The 15440-nt window shown below is 36.7% G+C and overlaps 2 protein-coding genes across 2 annotated transcripts in view; one reads left to right on the plus strand and one right to left on the minus strand.

Moving 5' to 3' along the window:
- Positions 1-620: 620 nt before the first annotated feature.
- LOC110443399 (NADH dehydrogenase [ubiquinone] iron-sulfur protein 3, mitochondrial-like) lies at positions 621-7339 on the minus strand. The gene is made up of 6 exons (XM_021487595.1): positions 7245-7339; positions 6380-6451; positions 5581-5831; positions 2183-2308; positions 1474-1593; positions 621-957 (listed from the first exon to the last, which is right to left on the minus strand). Exons 1-6 carry the CDS (start codon positions 7306-7308, stop codon positions 790-792), a joined length of 801 nt encoding a protein of 266 aa, XP_021343270.1. The 5' UTR covers positions 7309-7339; the 3' UTR covers positions 621-789.
- Positions 7340-7526: 187 nt separating this feature from the next.
- LOC110443388 (cyclin-dependent kinase 10-like) overlaps positions 7527-15440 on the plus strand; it is a 33692-nt gene continuing 25778 nt past the window's right edge. Inside the window, exons 1-4 of the mRNA XM_021487573.1 lie at positions 7527-7572; positions 8153-8377; positions 8868-8940; positions 10571-10642. Coding sequence (XP_021343248.1) covers positions 8285-8377; positions 8868-8940; positions 10571-10642 — 238 coding nt within the window. The 5' untranslated portion in view covers positions 7527-7572; positions 8153-8284. The remainder of the gene's footprint in view (positions 7573-8152; positions 8378-8867; positions 8941-10570; positions 10643-15440) is intronic.

The raw sequence follows: 15440 nt of genomic DNA on the forward strand, positions 1-15440 counted from the left end.
CAACTGATCTTAAATGTTTTCTAGGAGCTCTTGTAGGAAAACATTGTTGTGAAATTAAGAAAATTCAATGATTACATGTTGAATATTATTAATATGTTAGTCAAACTATATTACACCTGCTCTCCCATAACAAATGCCCTTGGCACATAAGAATTTTCAAAAATTAGCATAATTGCAAAAACTTTCACTATTCCAAATAACAACCATGAAACACACCTTAATCAAGTACTTCTTAGACTTTCAGTAGTTTTTGAGTCCATAAGTTATGATAATGAAGGAATGCTAAAAAACCCAAAAACAAAACAAAACAAAGGTGCTTATAAGAGATGGGGCACTTGGTAAGTTAGTTAGTTGCTTAATGGTCTAGCAAGGGTAAGTCTTTCTACCAAACCAATTTCTGAAGTCCTACGGCACTTGCACTGCTATTCATTTTATCTCTTGACAAATCTATACAAAATACCCACATCATCTTTAGTACACTCAGGTCACGCTATTCTTCTCACATCACCAAGTAAAATCTGTCGTCTTATGAAATCTAAACAACATTTAGTGAAAATCCATTGACTATCCTGTACAGTTTTATCAATCATCAAACAGCAAGGAAGACAAATGCAACTAAAAACATTTTTTGGTCACAAATTTATTTACATGGTGAAGTAACAAGCACTGGCAAAAACACACTTAACGTATAATGTTTTCCATTCATTAACTATCGATACTTCACTGTCAACAGTTTACTTTTATATCAAAGTCTTCGTACAATAAAACTTGCTCCTATAGTTTTCTAACTCATGATTTAGCTTCTGGTTCTTTTGGGGCCGGTGTCTCTGGATCTCCCTCTGTGAGTCGGAATTTAGGGAATGTTTCCCATGGACTACTGTACTCAAACTTTCTAAACTCCTGGGCTAACTCCAATGGCTCTACCACAACACGTCTCTCTTCATCATCATATCGGACCTGTAATGAATATAAAGGGTCAAATCATGAGATCTCTCGTACCACTGGGATAGGGTATGATTGAGAAATGCAGAACAATGAGATAGATCATGATCCAGGAAAAAACTCACTGTATTTACCATCGTTAAATTAAAGCCAGAAACAAAACTTTCTAAAGTGTACTGACGAAGTAATGTCAATAAAAAATAAACATTCTTAATGTCGTCAACGACGCAGATCACACACTTATAGAAGGAAGGGGGATAACTCTTCTTTGAAAAGACATACCAGCCCAAGCAGTTGAAGGTCAAGCCAAATGCAACATACCAGGAAAAAATACATGGTAACAGCATTTCAAGTAACTCTTGCATACATGTATAGGGAATTATTCTACAGTCACTTTATAATATTCCAAAAGCAGTGAAGTGGACTTTAATATGTGTCGTCACTAGGAGAAATGAGTGATGTCAGAGATAGGATAAAATAAATATCTAAATATCTTGGATGTAAACAGCGTCAGTAGTACCAATAACATACCTCAACATAACCTGATAGTGGGAAGTCTTTCCTAAATGGATGACCTTCAAACCCATAATCAGTCAGGATCCTTCTCAAGTCGGGGTGGTTGGCGAAAAACACACCGAACATATCCCAAACCTGTAACACAACACAAGAGATTATCAAGTTTGATCTAGCTTTTTGATGTCATGCACTTGTTTTTCTTGTTTTTTTTCTTTAACAGAATATAAGAAAAGGTTTAATTCTACCTTGCACATAGTACAAGTTAATTCTAAACTATTGTGTCAGAATTATCTCCCTTGAGGAATACTATCTTAAAAGGCACACCATTTTGTGAACATATTAAATATGTCACCAATAAACCAAGTTCATATCATTATCAATTAAAGACAGCTTTTGAAAAGAAGGTGCATTTGCAGTGAGATGACACTTATCCTTAAATGGTTTAGTAGTGAGAAACATCCCCAAAGAAACTGTATTTTTTCTGGTGGCTTTTCCAACATTCTCTTATTTTATATAGAGTCTGAATGATTGACATCAGTGTCCATGCACAATACATTTTTCAGTACGACTGTCAACAATTACTGTACATATTCAGCAGGTTATAATTAAGTGATAAAGTGTAGATATAAGTGGAATATATAACAACATCAGACAAGATACAAAGGAAATCACAACCAACTGTTTAAATGACTAGACATTTACAAGGTGAGGAATGAAATCTTACTTCTCGTTCCATCCAATTAGCGCCATGAAACTCTGAGGTGATAGAATCGACAGGCGTGAGTTCGTCTGTGTAGGACCTGACTTTGATTCGGGAGTTGAAGTGCAGCGACATGAGCATGTATATCATCTAAAATAGAACATGTCAACATTGTCACAAATAAAATTATCACCATTACCACAGGTAAAATATCACTGTTTACCACAGGGTAAAATAGTTAACATATTGCCACAGGTAAAATATCACAGGGTAAAATAGTCAACATTACCACAGGTAAAATATTACTGTTACCACAGGGTAAAATAGTCAACATATTGGCACAGGTAAAATATCACTGTTTACCACAGGGTAAAATAGTCAACATATTGGCACAGGTAAAATATCACTGTTTACCACAGGGTAAAATATCAGTTTACCACAGGGTAAAATATCAGTTTACCACAGGGTAAAATATCAGTTTACCACAGGGTAAAATATCACTGTTTACCAAAGGGTAAAATAGTCGACATTACCACAAGTAAAATATCAGTTTACCAAAGGGTAAAATAGTCAACATATTGCCACAGGTAAAATATTACTGTTTACCACAGGGAAAAATATCACTGTTTACTACAGGGTAAAATAGTCAACATATTGCCACAGGTAAAATATCACTGTTTACCACAGGGGAAAATATCACTGTTTACCACAGGGCAAAATAGTCAGCATATTGCCACAGGCAAAATATCACTGTTTACCACAGGGTAAAATAGTCAACATATTGCCACAGGTAAAATATTACTGTTACCACAGGGGAAAATAGTCAACATTACCACAGGTAAAATATTACTGTTTACCACAGGGTAAAATATCACTGTTTACCAAAGGGTAAAATAGTCGACATTACCACAAGTAAAATATCAGTTTACCAAAGGGTAAAATAGTCAACATATTGCCACAGGTAAAATATTACTGTTACCACAGGGGAAAATAGTCAACATTACCACAGGTAAAATATCACTGTTTACCACAGGGGAAAATATCACTGTTTACCACAGGGCAAAATAGTCAGCATATTGCCACAGGCAAAATATCACTGTTTACCACAGGGTAAAATAGTCAACATATTGCCACAGGTAAAATATCACTGTTTACCACAGGGTAAAATATCAATGTTTACCACAGGGTAAAATATCACTGTTTACTACAGGGTAAAATAGTCAACATATTGCCACAGGTAAAATATTACTGTTTACCACAGGGTAAAATATCACTGTTTACCACAGGGTAAAATAGCACTGTTTACTACAGGGTAAAATAGTCAACATATTGCCACCGGTAAAATATTACTGTTTACCACAGGGTAAAATATCACTGTTTACCACAGGGTAAAATAGTCAACATTGCCACAGGTAAAATATTACTGTTACCACAAGGTAAAATAGTCAACATTACCACAGGTAAAATATCACTGTTTACCACAGGGTAAAATAGTCAACATATTGCCACAGGTAAAATATTACTGTTACCACAGGGTAAAATAGTCAACATATTGCCACAGGTAAAATATTACTGTTACCACAGGGTAAAATAGTCAACATTACCACAAGTAAAATATCACTGTTTACTACAGGGTAAAATAGTCAACACACAGTTACTACAGTTACCGTAATACATGAAATATTTATACCATTAATACACCAATCTATTAATGATCAATGAAAAAACTAGAATTATGTCAGTGTGACATTACAGCCGCTCACCACTTTAAATTTAATTGCTTCACTGACACGTTGAGCATAAAAATCTACTATAATAACTCAGATATGTGTTCTGTATTCTGCTAATTGAAAATCAGGTCATCTGATGATGTTGCGTTTAGGATTTTCAAAATCAATCACCTCTTAAATGATGCCTTCAAAACATTTCTCTCTCTCCTCTTTTTTCACCCTCTTTAAGTGTGACGCATTGTTGTAATTTTTATTAATTAGCATCGTCCAATGATGTGACATGAGCGTTTACGTGCAGAATGGCAATCGGTGAATGGATAATAAAGAATAGGTGCATTTTTTGCTTGTGAAATGAAGGATAATTAACAGTAGTGGGAAAACATGCATGGAGAAAAGAGACATTGTACTCCTTTTATTTTTATTTATTTTTTATTCATATTAGTGAAAATTATTAATATTTGTAGCGACTATATTTACCGTCATTGAATATACAAAATCTCACAAATGTTCTTGGAATATATTTGAATTATATTTCCCAATGCGACTTTACCAACGTAAGAGTTATTTCCCTTACACCCAATTGGATACTATTTTGACACGGCGCGAATTCTTGTCAAACAGCAGCGGCAGTTGTGTCATGTTCTTAAATTGTTACACTTTCATAAATAAATACACCAGAAATAGCATGCTGTGTTACAAAAATGTTTGATAAGCATACACAGTTCACATATCGTCTCGTCTCGGAGCCATTAGTCTACCGTTATCAACCTAAGCACTATATGGCATATATACGTTACCGTTTCAAACATCAAAATCGAGTTTATACTTCATCACTCATACGGTTTATAAGTTTATATATTTACTTCTTCCTTATACAGACAGCGTCAATGCTTGACAGTCTTCACATGTGCTTTCTCGAATCATATGTGTTTCACACTCGTAACACTCCCCAGACCGCAATCTGAGTTGCTAAAACGCTCAAACCTAGTGCACAAATTTCACCACCACAACACTCGTAGAATGCACCGGAGATAAACATTTTGTTTTCAGCAATTATTTAAAGTATGGATTAAAATTTGGAGAAGAGTATCAGAAGACTTTATGTAACCCACAGGTGAGTGTCAGAGATTCTACTTTCTATTTACGATAACGAAACTATATAGCGGAAGCATGCAATACTGAATTATGCGCACGCACCCCGAACGGAAGTGGGTCCGTCATTTCGTTCTCTGGACAGAATTAATAAGCCGCTCGGCTCTCGCCAAGAGCGGCTTAAAAAGTTAGTGTTTCATCTGTCTAGGAGGCTACATTTTGCATAGTGATGTGTACATGTATCACCACTGTCTAGCCACGAAGTCCAGAATTTAAAAATCTTTCCCCTGGAATTGAGATTTCCTGTCAGACTCTTAAAAAAATATATATATTCCATGCCAGTAGGTCACCAATCAAAATGTCAAATGTCAGGGAGCTACACAGTATGTCCAAGTCCTGTGTCAAATTAAATTCCACATTTTCCCTACATATTTTAACCCCAGGTCTCGCGTAAAACTTTGAAGTCTCTATGATAGTTCACTGTTATTGAGTTTTATATGTATACAAGGGAAATACTTATGGTGGCATTATTAGCAATAAGATAAATCTGCAAATTCAAAATGTAAAACTAATATCAAAATTGTTTTAAGCAGTGCACACCTCAAACCTGTACTTGCGTGTAGGCACATCCATTGTAGTTATATCTATGATGTTTAGGAACTGGCCAGTGTGATGGTTCTTTAAAAAGGAAATAGTTGGAAAGATTCCTTCAGGGTGGACCAGAATATCCAGTTCATCTCCAGCAGAAATCCGGACTTCCTGTACAAATTTAGGAAGATTTTCTGCTACATAATGTCCAAACTTTTCCAACTGAGCTATCTCCACTGTCTGTGCAACGTTTTTTATTGTCGCTGCAAACAAAACAAAAAGTAGACATAGTTTTGTGAATTGGTAGAAGAATTGGAGCTAAATAAAAAGCAACATGTATGTTTCCAAACAACCTATCACCTTCATCAGAAATTTTAAGAGAACTTTTTGGGGATATTATCAAGGCTATGCACAATGATCAAAACTGAAATTTGACAAATAATATTGTCTGCATAGTAAGGTATCACCTAAGTGCCTCGCTTAAATATACGGTAAAGTAATTCTAAACTGCCACACAAATTTGGCATAATAAAACTTAATGCTGAAAAATTATGTCCTTGTGATGTTAATAAATGTAATAAATCGTAGAAGCCAGGATTTACAAATGATCTCCACATATTTCAGCACGATTGGCAGGATCCTAGTTTATGCTAATATGCATAGTCCAGTATGTATTTACTAAGCTTTCATAAGCACATCTGCATTTGTTTAATAGTATATCATGAAAAACTTTTATAGACGCACACAATTATCTACAAAATCATTTAGGATATGAATGGACATTTAAGGCATGAAACAGCTCAATTCTTACGCTTCAGTGATTCTCCAGCTGTCGTACTGTCAAATCTAACATGTTGCAGAGCAGCTGTTGCTCGTCTTGGCACTAAAACAGTAAAGAAAACATTCTTATTTATGTTTATGATAAAGTTTCAAAACAAAGTATTATTGAAATGGGATTTCAAAACTCCTATTATCAAATGTTTTTATAGCTTTTCAAAATCATCACTACTAATTTAGTGTTATGTAGTATAGGCTACAGTGTATTACAATACAAGCAACTTTGTTATTTGGCCTCGGGGGGGTGGGGGGGGGGGGGGGGGGGGGGGGGGGATTTCTGCAAAAAATATATTTTGTTTTGCATTTTCATGTGGTTGAATGTGCATGTCACTTTTTTGACATCTCGTCGCAATGATGATGACACTTTTCTGCCATATTGTGATCAACTCACTAAAACTATATTGCTTGAATTCTTTTGGTAACATTCATAAGAAGTTGAGTGTTTTTTGAACAACAGCGGGGATGTAAGAGTCAGTAGCAGCCCCTGTGTATTGACAAATCAAATTAGATTGTTCCTTGCCTTAAATAGTACTTTTTGTGTTTTTATTGGTACTACCCCCCCCCCCTCCCCCCCATCAACTTTATTTAATTTTCTCGTGTGCGAACTGCCTGTGTTCCACAAAGTTTTCGTGTTTGTTGATTATGAATATTTCTCCAAACACCCTCAGAACTTATCTGACGAAAAAAAAGTAAGTTAATAGGATTTTTTGTGTGCATATTTTTGGTATTTGTACAGTCTGAGTACACTTATTATTATTTTTTAACAGGATTAAATTCACGAGAATTTTCAATTGAAAAACAAAAACATACACAAATAGGTCATATTCAGGAAATCTTACTTTGACTACATCGAGCCAGTCCTGCAACCGCAGGCCGAATCAGCCTGCAAAGTCTTGACGCCATCTTGCCAGTGACCTTCGCTGGGAGCAGTCATTGAAAAGACAAAGGCGATTATTATTTTTCTCTCTAACATTTTTAGCATATACCATAATATTAACATATAATAATCTATTATTTTATGTTAGAACGAATGTGAATAAAACTATTATAAAACAGTTTATGAAATGTCTTTATAAACTATATTAATTAATGGAGACTCCCGTCAATATTCACTTCCTGTAGCAGAAGAGTTCCAATACAGAGCCTGTGCATGTGCGCTTCTCGTCGGTTTGTATATATATGCTTTTGTGTTTGTATGCAGACGCTTTCACAATGAACGAGAGCTACCCTATAAACTATGGTTGACAAAAATTTGCATCAGATCCTTCATAAGAGCGTCATAATAATGCAAAATGATACACAAAACCGCACGCCAAACAACATTGTCTGTATCCCTTAAGCTTCTGATAGAAGATAGCTGATAGATTATGTATATATTATATATGGGAGTAGGCCTTCGTCTAAGACAAGTTGGACTTAACCGCTTATGTGATATGGGTGACAATCCTTCATATGGGCACAGGAGCCTTACATGTTGTCAAAAATTAATAATAACAGTAATACAAAAATATACCTATATGCTGCTTTTTTAAGCATATTATAGGTATTTTTCACAGGCTGCTTTGATATGGATAACAGTCAGTTGACATCATATCATATATATACAATTGTAGGTCCTTGGTTTCTGGAATATATATATATCCAATATATTTAGGTATCGCACATCACTATGAATCTGTAAAAGATATCCATTGATTAGGTTGCCTTACAAGCAAGCGTCAGCTGTATATTTCTTCTTTAATTTCAGATGTGATCTTCTCCTGATGATGTAACATATCTTTATACTAAGAATTACACTGTAGAAGCAAGAAATGTGACTACCGGTATGTTAGGTAATTAAATGAGCATTTTTGGAGATCAGAGTTGACTGTATCGTGTCATGTCTGGGATGGAGCGTCAGACTAGTACAGAGAAGCTGGCCTTTGTGTCAATGCTGTCTGGGGAGTTACAGGAGGTGCCTGAACATGCCAGGGTAAGAATTTGAAGTTATGTATGTAGACCACTAACAAAATAAACAGAGTATTTTCCTTCCAATAATTACCAGTAGTATACCATCTAGGTCTGTGTACATTATGTATATAAGGTAGATCACCAATGTCTGTATAGTTAACTCATTCACCCCTGAAGACACATTTGATTTCTTCTAATTCAAAGGTTGGAATAGTTCATTATGAAATTTCAGGGGTGAATGAGTTAACATGGTTAAGGCTATCTGGTTACAAGTCACTGAACTTAGTTTTAATTAATTGCTGAATTTGCATGATATACCTGATATAGATGTGACAAGATCTGCACAATCAAATCCCTTCCTCCACTATTAAATGAAATAGAATAACTGATGGGGTATAAATGAGATCTTTTATCAATTTAAATTCTAACAAAATCATTACTGCAGATATTTTCTACACATGCATATATTGATATATTCATTGTAAACTGTACCTATATATTTTTTGTCACAGTTAGGAAAATGCAGAGGTGTGACAGACTTTGAGAAGCTGAGCAGAGTTGGAGAAGGCACTTATGGAATTGTTTGTAAGTCTTCAACAGATTTCATTTAATTGAATGATTATCTTATGAGATTGTGGCTATTCCCCCAAAAGATTTATTTTTTATTTTTCATTTTTTTAAACCGTTGATGCCCACGGTGTTAAAAAATGTCATCTTTATTTAATAAACATTAAAAGTGTTCGTCATTTGAAAACACTAGTACCCTGTATAGTTATATAAATCATATAGAAAAAAGTACTGGACCCATTTTACTACCTATGTTTAGTTAAGCTTAATATCATAGGCCTAGAATGACCTTTTCATGTTGTGTGACCTGCCTGTCTTAATTCTTACGTTTTTGTGAGTTGGATATTCAGACTTGCAAACCCTCCCTGTTAACAGAGACGTATAATACAGAGATTGGCAACTTGCTCTTGGCCTTACCATTGGTCACTGGTATCGAGAGTTACGCTTCACCTGCGCCATATTGGATATGCGGTTCGCTGCATTCAACTCAAATCATAATTATGCCATGAGAAAACATCGCAAATCAACGTAACATTAAAACCGTACGTAGCTACAAAATGTAGCTGAGATTTCCATGCGGTTTGGGAGTGCTACATTGAATGTAAACTTGAATGATTAAGTTTAGAAAACCCCAAACATCGAAAGATTGCACATCGTGGCTGTGTTTACATATCGGTAATTATTCTGGCTTCAGGATAACACTATCTCCGTTTTTGTTCTTTAGACAATTTCAAAAAAGTTTTCAGAAATTAATTATATGATAATATTTCTAACCAGGAAATTTAAATGAGGTTGTTACAATACTTGCAAAGTTTCATAATTCAGCTGTGAAAAGACAGGTTTTTCTGAGAAATCAAGTTAAAATGGCGGCTCTGATTTTGAGGGTTATTTCTATCATGACAAATTTTGAACACTATCTCCGTTTTTTTTCTTTAGACAATTTCAAAAAAGTTTTCAGAAATTAGTTATATGATAATATTTCTAACCAGGAAATTAAAATGAGGTTGTTACAATACCTGCAAAGTTTGATAATTGAGCTCTGAAAATACACTTTAAAATAACCATGTGAAAATGGCGGCTGTGATGTGCGAGAGTTAATTCCTTTCATGACACCGGCACTCCTTTCTCGTTCATCTTTTTATTTCAAAAACGTATTCAGATATAACATTATATTTCTAACCAGCTTCTTTATATGATCCATATATCTAGGATAAGTGACATGTTGACACGAACTAACGAATACACGATCGAACTCTCACACAGGTAACTCACTGACCAGACTATCGTCACCAGGTCGATAAGCTGTCAAAACAAACACTCGTAGATCATGCGTGATTTTGCGAGATCAGCGAGAGTTGCCAATCTCTGTATTTATACGTCTCTGCTGTTAAGGAGGGAAACTCCTGATTTTGGGCCCTTAAAATTAGCATTTCCAACCAGTGAATTTGCTAAACTCATCCTATATTCAAAGATCTGATGATTTCACCTCAAAGAACAGCTTAAAATATGTTATACTAAAGGGTTCTTTTGACCCTAGGGAGTATATCCATATTTTATTTTTGTTTTTAATTTTGAGCATGCAGAATCTCCCCCAATTTGTTTACTGATATGTAGTTGTTGACATCAGATATGACATTATTGTCTACAGATAAAGCCAGGGACATCAGATCTGATGCTACTGTTGCCTTAAAGAAGATGAGGATGGAGAGAGAAAAAGATGGTGAATATATGAACTGACATCAGCAGACCGTAGTCAGTTCAATAATTATTTGATCTATCATCAGATTTCTTTTCATACGCAAACAAATATTTACTTGTCCATTCAAGAGACAGATAGAAACTGCAGTCGGACCTCTTTAACTGGAAGTCGACAGGGTCATGAGAAAACTTTAAGTTATTCATGTATTTGAGTTATGTGGGTTCATATATTTGGCATGAAATTTGCTGTTTGGGCATTGCACTAGCAGTCGTTGATTTTTATTAATAGCCATTGCGTATAAGCAATCGATGACTGATATATGTAATTGATATAACAAATACATGTTTGTAAATTTACAACAAACACGCTTACAAAAATAGAGTAAGGTATTTCTGAAAAAAAAGTACTTTTGTTAACACGATCAAAACAGTTCGAATTATCAGAGTTTCATTTACTAAGGTAAATAAGAGATTTGCCCGGGACCGGAGAAATGCTTCGAGATTAACGGGGTCTTCGAGTTAAAACAGTTTAAGATAATGAAGTTCAACTGTATCTTAAAAATATCCAACTCCCCCAATGCATTTAATTTAATTGAGCAGCTCTGTATGAATTACACATTTTTATCCCCTCCCTATGTTTGAAGAACAGGCTTACTCCTATGTGATATTTCATGCGTAATTCCAGAATTTGTCAATATGTCATTAATTTTTAAATAACCTAGGGTCTATTGCGAGGCAATAAAGCAAACACATGACATGGTTTTTGTAAGGATTCCTATCAGTGGACTAACATATGACATGTTTTTTGTAGGGATTCTTATCAGCTGACAAACACATGACATGGTCTTCGTAGGGATTCCTATCAGCGGACTAACACATGACGTGGTTTTTGTAGGGATTCCTATCAGTGGACTAACACATGACGTGGGTTTTGTAGGGATTCCTATCAGCGGACTAACACGTGACATGGTTTTTGTAGGGATTCCTATCAGCGGACTAACACGTGACATGTTTTTTTTGTAGGGATTCCTATCAGCGGACTAACACATGAAATGGTCTTTGTAGGGATTCCTATCAGCGGACTAACACATGACGTGGGTTTTGTAGGGATTCCTTTCAGTGGACCAACACATGACATGATTTTTGTAGGGATTCCTATCAGCGGACTAACACATGACATGGTTTTTGCAGGGATTCCTATCAGCGAACTAACAAATGTCATGGTTTTGGTAGGAATTCCTATCAGCGGACAAACAAATTTCCTTTCAGTGGACCAATACATGACATGATTTTTGTAGGGACTCCTATCAACGGACTAACACATGACGTGGTTTTTGTAGGGATTCCTATCAGCGGACTAACAAATGACATGGTTTTGGTAGGAATTCCTATCAGCGGACTAACATATGACATGGTTTTTGTAGGGATTCCTATCAGCAGACTAACATGTGACATGGTTTTTGTAGGGATTCCTATCGGCGGACTAACAAATGACATGGTTTTGGTAGGGATTCCTATCAGCGGACTAACATATGACATGGTTTTTGTAGGGATTCCTATCAGCGAACTAACAAATGTCATGGTTTTGGTAGGAATTCCTATCAGCGGACTAACATATGACATGGTTTTTGGAGGGATTCCTATCAGCAGACTAACACATGACATGGTTTTTGTAGGAATTCCTATCAGCGGACTTACACATGACATGGTTTTTGTAGAGATTCCTATCAGCGGACTAACACGTGACATGGTTTTTGTAGGGATTGCTAGCAGTGGACTAACACATGACATGGTTTTTGTAGGGGTTCCTATCAGTTGAATAACACGTGACATGGTTTTTGTAGGGATTCCTATCAGCATGGTTTTTGTAGGAATTCCTATCAGCAGACTAACAAATGACATGGTTTTTGTAGGGATTCCTATCGGCGGACTAACACATGACACGGTTTTTGAAGGGATTCCTATCAGCGGACTAACAAATGAAATGGTTTTTGTAGGGATTCCTATCAGCGGACAAACACATGACATGTTTTTTGTAGGGATTACTATCAGTGGACTCGCAAGTGACATGGTTTTTGAAGGGATTCCTATCAGCGGACTAACAAATGAGGGATTCCTATCAGTGGAATAACACGTGACATGGTTTTTGTAGGGATTCCTATCAGCGGCCTAACACATGACATGGTTTTTGTAGGGATTCCTATCAGGGGACTAACACGTGACATGGTTTTTGTAGGGATTGCTAGCAGTGGACTAACACATGACATGGTTTTTGTAGGGGTTCCTATCAGTTGAATAACACGTGACATGGTTTTTGTAGGGATTCCTATCATCAGTGGAATAACACGTGACATGGTTTTTGTAGGGATTCCTATCAGTGGACTAAGACATGACATGGTTTTTGTAGGGATTCCTATCATCAGTGGAATAACACGTGACATGGTTTTTGTAGGGATTTCTATCAGCGGACTAACAAATGACATGGTTTTTGTAGGAATTCCTATCAGCGGACTTACACATGACATGGTTTTTGTAGAGATTCCTATCAGCGGACTAACACGTGACATGGTTTTTGTAGGGATTTCTATCAGCGGACTAACAAATGACATGGTTTTTGTAGGGATTCCTATCAGCGGACTAACACATGACACGGTTTTTGAAGGGATTCCTATCAGCGGACTAACAAATGACATGGTTTTTGTAGGGCTTCCTATCAGCGGACTAACACATGACGTGGTTTTTGTAGGGATTCCTATCAGCGGACTTTTCAGTGGACTAACACATGACATGGTTTTAGTAGGGATTCCTATCAGCGGACTAACACATGACATGGTTTTTGCAGGGATTCCTATCAGTGGAATATAACGTGACATGGTTTTTGTAGGGATTCCTATCAGCGGACTTACAAATGACATGGTTTTTGTAGGGATTCCTATCAGCGGACTAACACATGACATGGTTTTTGTAGGGATTCCTATCAGCGGACTAACACATGACATGTTTTTTTGTAGGGATTCCTATCAGTGGAATAACACGTGACATGGTTTGTGTAGGGATTCCTATCAATTCCTATCAGCGGACTTACAAATGACATGGTGTTTGTAGGGATTCCTATTTTTGTAGGAATTCCTATCCGCGGACTAACACATGACGTGGTTTTTGTAGGGATTCCTATTTTTGTAGGAATTCCTATCCGCGGACTAACACATGACGTGGTTTTTGTAGGGATTTCTATCAGCGGACTAACACATGACATGGTCTTCGTAGGGATTCCTATCAGCAGACTAACACATGACGTGGTTTTTGTAGGAATTACTATCAGCGGACTAACAAACGACATGGTTTTTGTAGGGGTTCCTATCAGCGGACTAAAAAATGACATGGTTTTTGTACGAATTCCTATCAGCGGTCTAACACATGACATGGTCTTCGTAGGGATTCCTATCAGCAGACTAACACGTGACATGGGTTTTGTAGGGATTCCTTTCAGTGGCCCAACACATGACATGGTTTTAGTAGGGATTCCTATCAGTTGAATACCTCGTGACATGGTTTTTGTAGTAATTCCTATCAGCGGACTTACACATGAATATGTTTTGGTAGGGATTCCTATCAGATCAGCGGACTTACAAATGACATGGTTTTTGTTCGAATTCCTATCAGCGGAATAGCACATGACGTGGGTTTTGTAGGGATTCCTATTTTTGTAGGAATTCCTATCAGCGGACTAACAAATGACATGGTTTTTGTTCGAATTCCTATCAGCGGACTAACAAATGACATGGTTTTTGTAGGGATTCCTATCAGCAGACTAACACGTGACATGGTTTTTGTAGGGATTCCTATCAGTGGACTAACACATGACATGGTTTTTGTAGGGATTCCTATCAGCGGACTAACACATGACATGGTTTTTGTAGGGATTCCTATCAGCGGACTCACAAATGACATGGTTTTTGTAGGAATTCCTATCAGCGGACTAACACATGACATGGTCTTTGTAGGGATTCCTATCAGCGGACTAACACATGACACGGTTTTTGAAGGGATTCCTATCAGCGGACTAATAAATGACATGGTTTTTGTAGGGATTCCTATCAGCGGACTAACACATGACATGGTTTTTGTAGGGATTCCTATCAGCGGACAAACACATGACATGTTTTTTGTAGGGATTCCTATCAGTGGAATAGCACGTGACATGGTTTTTGAAGGGATTCCTATCAGCGGACTAACAAATGACGTGGTTTTTGTAGGGATTCCTTTCAGTGGACCAACACATGACATGGTTTTTGTAGGAATTCCTATCAGCGGACTAACACATGACATGGTTTTTGTAGGGACTCCTATCAGCGGACTAACACATGACATGGTTTTTGTAGCGATTCCTATCAGCGGACTAGCACATGACATGGTTTTTGTAGGGATTCCTTTCAGTGGACTAACACGTAACATGGTTTTTGTAGGGAGTCCTATCAGCGGACTAACACATGACATGGTTTTTGTAGGGATTCCTACCAGCGGACTAACACATGACATGGTTTTTGAAGGGATTCCTATCAGCGGACTAACAAATGACGTGGGTTTTGTAGGGATTCCTTTCAGTGGACCAACACATGACATGGTTTAAGTAGGGATTCCTATCAGCGGACTAACACATGACATGGTTTTTGTAGGGATTCCTATCAGCGGACAAACACATGACATGGTTTTTGTAGGGATTCCTATCAGTTGAATAACATGTGACATGGTTTTCGTAGGGATTCCTATCAGCGGACTAACACATGACATGGTTTTTGTAGGGATTCCTTTCAGTGGAC

This window comes from Mizuhopecten yessoensis, unplaced genomic scaffold (genome assembly GCF_002113885.1).
Source record: "Mizuhopecten yessoensis strain PY_sf001 unplaced genomic scaffold, ASM211388v2 scaffold716343, whole genome shotgun sequence".
NCBI lineage: Eukaryota > Metazoa > Mollusca > Bivalvia > Pectinida > Pectinidae > Mizuhopecten > Mizuhopecten yessoensis.